This window comes from Hyperoodon ampullatus, assembly GCF_949752795.1.
Source record: "Hyperoodon ampullatus genome assembly, chromosome: 13".
In the NCBI taxonomy this organism is placed as follows: domain Eukaryota; kingdom Metazoa; phylum Chordata; class Mammalia; order Artiodactyla; family Ziphiidae; genus Hyperoodon; species Hyperoodon ampullatus.
In genome coordinates this window covers 27,746,900-27,752,467 of record NC_136926.1, presented here as the reverse complement: position 1 = coordinate 27,752,467, position 5,568 = coordinate 27,746,900, and the positions used below count along the sequence as shown (strand labels likewise).

Below are 5,568 nucleotides of genomic sequence, written 5' to 3'. Positions count from 1 at the left end.
CAGGGTATTAGCCACCTGAGGAGAAGGAACCGGGCCCAGGAAGGACCGATCTGTTGAGGCGCCCAGGCTTTGGCCAGCCTCAAAGGCAGGCCTTCTCTGGGGAGGCCCTGCTAGCAGTCAGGCACCTGGGACCTGAGGAAGGAGTGGGGGTTCTGGTAGCCCCACTCCAGGGCAGAATACAGACTTTGCTTTAGACAGAGGGGCCGACAGGGAGTGGGGAGGGGGCTGCCAGAAAGGGACTAGTGCCCCTACCTGAGCCTCAGGGGGCCCCACTGTCCATCCCAGTGGGCCTTTGGAGAAATGGCTGGGCCATTGTACAGAAGAATGCCCGGAAATCCCTCGCCTCCCGCCTCCAACGAGGATGGGGGCTCTTCCTCCCAGTCAGGAAACTCCATGTTGGCTTCCGGAGGGTGGCCTGGGGGCTGGGGTGCCAGGGTAGCACTGCAGCTGGTGGGAGGGCAGAGCACAGCCCCTGCGTTTCTCTCTGTGTCTCTTGTCTGAGGCCTGGAGCAGGGAGTAGGTGGCAGAGCCTGGGGCTACAGGCTGCTCCTGGGAGGATTGCCTGTATGCTGGGTCACTGGGGACTTACGCGGTGTCGCCTCAGCTGGGCCTCAAAGGATGGGGGATGGGCAGCATCTCCGGAAGAGGAGCAGTCGGTGCAAAGGTTGGGAGGTATGGGAAGCCCCGGCAGCAGGGGCAGAGTGGGGGTCTCCGGAGGCCGTGGGAAGGCCCCGTTCTTTCTGCTTCGTGCTGGAGCCGCAAGCTCCAGGGACGTGGTGGCGCTGGGCAGGGCCTTGGACGAAGCAGGAGCCCCGGCCTGGCCCGCACAGGCCTTCCTGGCTTCTCGGCCTGTGAGGGAGACAGTGTCAGCACTCGAAGGGCCACAGTGGTCGGGGTGCAGAGAAGGGGACTGTGTTGGGCTTGGACTCCAGGGCGAGCTTCCTGGAGGAACAGGCCGAGCTGTGTTTGGCTAACCTGGGGACCTCGGCCCAGTGGCGATGGTGGGGGCTCCCGCCGACCGGGGCCAGGGAAGAGTGGAGCTGGCCCGGGAGGTAGGGACCAACTGGCTCGTTCGAGGATGTGTCGGGGAAATCGGTGCAGGCCCAGGGTCATGCAGCTCCTGAAACGGCGAGGTGGGGGCGCACAGGGAGGTAGTTCGTGGAGCGTTCGCGCAGCCGCCCCAGGTCAGCTTGGAACGGGGTCTGCAGCGACCAGGACAACGGCGGATGAGGGCCCGGGGCCGCCACCGGACGCCCTGCGGTTCCCCGCGCCGCCCGCCACCCGCCACCCGCTACCCCCACGCGCAGTTGTTTTCCTAACTCCTGCTGCCGGGGGCGCCTGCGATTGGCTGCGGGCGGATGGCCTGGGCGTGGATTGGCTGCTCAGGGCGGGGGGCCGGGCCTGTGGGTCATAGTCCGTCCCCCGAACCTTCAAATGGGAAGCCCCCCTAGACGCGCCCGCAGACCCGAGGCTGTGCTGTGGTGCCGCCGGGCCGGGGATCGGAGGGAGTGAGCTGTGCGCGCCCGGAGGCCCCGGGCCGTCGGGCGCCCGTCTTGTCTCCAGCCATGGGGTCGGCGGCGCTGGAGATTCTCGGCCTGGTGTTGTGCCTGGTGGGCTGGGTGGGCTTGATCCTGGCGTGCGGGCTGCCCATGTGGCAGGTGACCGCTTTCCTGGACCACAACATCGTGACGGCGCAGACCACCTGGAAGGGGCTGTGGATGTCGTGCGTGGTGCAGAGCACAGGGCACATGCAGTGCAAGGTGTACGACTCGGTGCTGGCGCTGAGCACAGAGGTGCAGGCGGCGCGGGCGCTCACCGTGGGCGCCGTGCTCCTGGCGCTTGTCGCGCTCTTCGTGACCCTGGCGGGCGCGCAGTGCACCACCTGCGTGGCCCCCGGCCCGGGTAAGGCGCGCGTGGCCCTCACGGGCGGCGCGCTCTACGCGCTCTGCGGGCTGCTGGCGCTCGTGCCGCTCTGCTGGTTCGCCAACATCGTGGTCCGGGAGTTCTATGACCCGACCGTACCCATGTCGCAGAAGTACGAGCTGGGCGCCGCGCTTTACATCGGCTGGGCCGCTTCGGCGCTGCTCATGTGCGGCGGCGGCCTCGTGTGCTGCGGCGCCTGGGTCTGCGCCGGCCGCCCCGACTTCGGCTTCCCGGTCAAGTACTCGGCGCCGCGGCGGCCTACGGCCAGCGGCGACTACGACAAGAAGAACTATGTTTGAGTGCGCTTGCGCGGCAGGGCCGCAAGCGAGAGGACCGGCCAGGGGAGACCCGCGTGGACGGCGGCCTCCGCGGCGCACTGGCTCTGCGGAACTCTGGGTCCTGCGCACGGACCGGACTCTGTCCGCAGCCCGTCCTCTCCGGCCGCCTAGCCGGACCCGGGCTGCGCCCTGCCCCGCAAGGCGACGTGCACTTCGGAAGACTCGCTCTGTTTCTGTGTGCAGTGCTGGCTCCGACGTGGGTAGGGCGCGCGTTCCTTCGGCTGTGTGGGCACTGGACTGGAGATGCCGCTCCCTCTCTGACCGTCAGGGTCTTGGATGCCACCCACTCCCTAGTGGCTCCTGCTGATTGCAGAGGGGCAGACCGAGAGTCCAGGGGCCCCACCCTCGGCTGCCGGAGGGACGTTTATAGCTGGCCTTTACTCCATCAGCAGGCTGGCCTCCGGGTGGGGGCAAGAGACTTGGTCTGGACCTCCCTGTCTCACCCCTGCAGCTCACCAGGCAAGGCTTACGAGCACCGGATCCTGGGTGTGGGGCGGGGGCCTTGCCCTCCTTCACAGCTTGGGGGTGGGGGTAGGGTAAGAGTCTGCTTAGTAAACGGTTTGGATACCCTCCCACCTGTGTCCTGTTCTTTGTCCAGTCACCGCCTGTGCTCTGCAGCCCCCATTCATCCACCTACTCACCAAATTCTCCCCAAAAAGCTCCTGTGGGGACCTTCCAGGGCTGGCCCCTGGGATCCCGAAGATCCCATGGCCATTTCTCAGGTCCCTCCTGCTATCTGGTCACCTTCCCGTTGGGTGGGAAACGGCCACAGCTCACTGCAACCCAGGGAGGTGAGACCTGTAGTCAGAAGGGCCACTGCTGAGTCATAGGGCCTGGGGGTGGGGGTGGAGAGTAGGGGCTGTGATGAAGACCCCAGCAGGATGCAGGTTGACCCCAGCCAGTGTGTGTGGGTCTTGGGATGCAGGTAGGGCTAAGGGTGGGCTGCCAGGCTGCTGGCTTTGCCTAGAAGAGGCTGGTCCCCAGGCACCACCGGATGGGCGTTTTCCACCTGCCCTCCCAGGGTTCGGCCATCTCTGGGTCGCCTCACATGGCTAGACATCTATACAACACTGACTCCATCCTTTCCGCCAATAGTGCAGTGAGAACGGGCAAATCCAGGATGTGTGCTGGGCTCCAGCAGAGCTGGCTGCAGGTTGAGAAGCGTGTTGCCATGGGGAGGAGGCACCCTCGGCCGGCTGCCCAGATTCAGCTTCAGCCCCTCCATCCTAGCTCTCTGCACAGGGCCTGTGCCCATCTTGGTGGTCTGGCGGCCAGCCCAGACTTGGGCCAACCATCAGCACCTCTGTGTTAGCCCCTGCTGGGAGCACCGTGTGACCTTCCTCCTTTGGGTGGGATTCCTGGAGGGCAAAAGACCAGAGCTGTCACAGCCACCAAGAACTCACTGCTTCCAGGGCAGAAGAGAACAGTGGACAGGATCAGGGGCTGCTGGGAGTTCCAAGCCCAGCCAGTGCAGAGGGCTTGGCAAATGCCCCCAAACTCCACCCTGAGGGCCATGTCCAGAAATGCCTGGGCCGGGTCCAATGGCAAGGAGTCTCCTAGGCCTGGCCAGGTTCCTCACTGTAGGGAGGGGCAGAACCCAAGGACATGGGCTCAGGGCAGCTACTGTGAACATGGCCCTGAATCCCAGAACTTCCAGGGAGGCTGAACTATCTGGGGGCCTTAGCTCCCAACAGTGGGATGACTATAGAGGGATGGGCCCCATGGCACAGAGGTCCTTAGCCTTTATGGCAGCCCTGCCTGAGCCTGACCTAGAACAGCTCCCAAGCGAGCAAGTGTGTGATCCTGGAGCCTCAGCTCTTGGTGGGGTAGGAACAGAGGTCCTTCCACTTCTGCTCTGGCCACAGGATCCAGGCAGTGTCAGGTACAGGGTGTCTGGCCCAGGCACAGGCCTAAGGCTGCCTCCTCCACAGCCCAGAGCTCTCTTGACTCCAGGGCCCCAGGCGTCAGCCGGGATTCTGAATGGTAGCTGCCCAGCCCTCAGCTTCTGCAGATGGCCAGAGTGGGCAGCTTGAGGGCCCTGGCGGGGCAGGCTGCTGTCCCCGACCCATGCTGGGAAGGGCAGGGGAAAACTCCACTGCCAGAGGTCAGGTGGGAGGAGCAATGCAGCTCCAATGCAGCTGACCCCACTGCCCACTACCCCTCCCCAAGGCTCACCCTGAGACCTGGCCCCCCTAACCCGTGTCCTCAGTTCCTGAACACGATTTCTGGGCTTTTCCCACCAACATAAGTGCTGCCCAGACCACTCTGCCACCTCTTGCCCGTGGCCCCAGGTGCCACACCTAGGTGGCCATGGCCCTCCAGCCTGCCTGCTCCCCTGGCACCCGAGCTCTGTGCAGTGGTACAGATGGCCTCAGCCACTTGTGTGAATGGCTCTCTCCGCGCCAAAGGACAGAAATGGCATCCTCCTTGCCTCCAGATCCCCTCAACCCTGGCAGGTGTCCTGGGGACAACTGGGAGGGTGGGGCCAGCTGATCCCACGGCTTCCCTGACAGAGAACTCTTGCTGCTCTGAAGACTTTGGAGGTTGCTGAGTCCTGTCTAGCTTGGACCTTCTGCGATAGGACGTGGGCGAAGCTGACCCCGAAGCCCCTCAGCAAGCCCCTCCCTTCCTGAATTGGGGCCCCGCCCTTGCTATCCCTGCCTGACTCGCCTGGTGGTGCCTGCCATGTGCCCAGAAGGTCGGGGGGCCTGGACAGGCAGGTGCTGGGGGTAAGATGATGGCCGTGGAGGGTGGGCCTGGGAGGGGTACACAGTCAAGAGGGTGGGCTTGAGATGCTGCCAAGGCCAGTGGACAGGAGGAAGTGGTGGGGGGGCGAACCGAGCCAGGTCCTGGCTGGCATCAAAGTGGTCAGTGGAGGTGCTGAGGGGCTTGGCCTCTGCCCACTGCTGTCCAGGGAGCCTGGAAGCTGCCCCCCATGCTGATTTCCTGCTGGGCATCGGGGTGCCCAGGGCACAGGATCAAGGTCCACTGGACATACAAGGCTCAGAGAACAACCAAGCACTGGCCTTGTGACCAGAGCCAAGATTGGGGCACCAGGGCTTCCCTGGTGGCGCAGTGGTTGAGAGTCCGCCTGCCGATGCAGGGGACATGGGTTCGTGCCCCGGTCCGGGAAGATCCCACATGCCGCAGAGTGGCTGGGACCGCGAGCCATGGCCGCTGAGCCTGCGCGTCCGGAGCCTGTGCTCCACAACGGGAGAGGCCACAACAGCGAGAGGCCCGTGTACCGCAAAAAAAAAAAAAAAGATTGGGGCACCAAACCTAAAATAATCATTTTATTCCATTAAAA

General features: G+C 64.5%; 1 protein-coding gene across 1 annotated transcript; it reads left to right on the top strand.

The window, feature by feature from the left end:
- The first annotated feature begins 1,516 nt into the window (after window positions 1–1,516).
- CLDN5 (claudin 5) lies at window positions 1,517–2,826 on the top strand. The gene has a single exon (XM_079717553.1). The coding sequence runs from the start codon at window positions 1,566–1,568 to the stop codon at window positions 2,220–2,222; it is 657 nt and encodes a 218-aa protein (XP_079573679.1). The 5' UTR covers window positions 1,517–1,565; the 3' UTR covers window positions 2,223–2,826.
- Window positions 2,827–5,568: the final 2,742 nt, after the last annotated feature.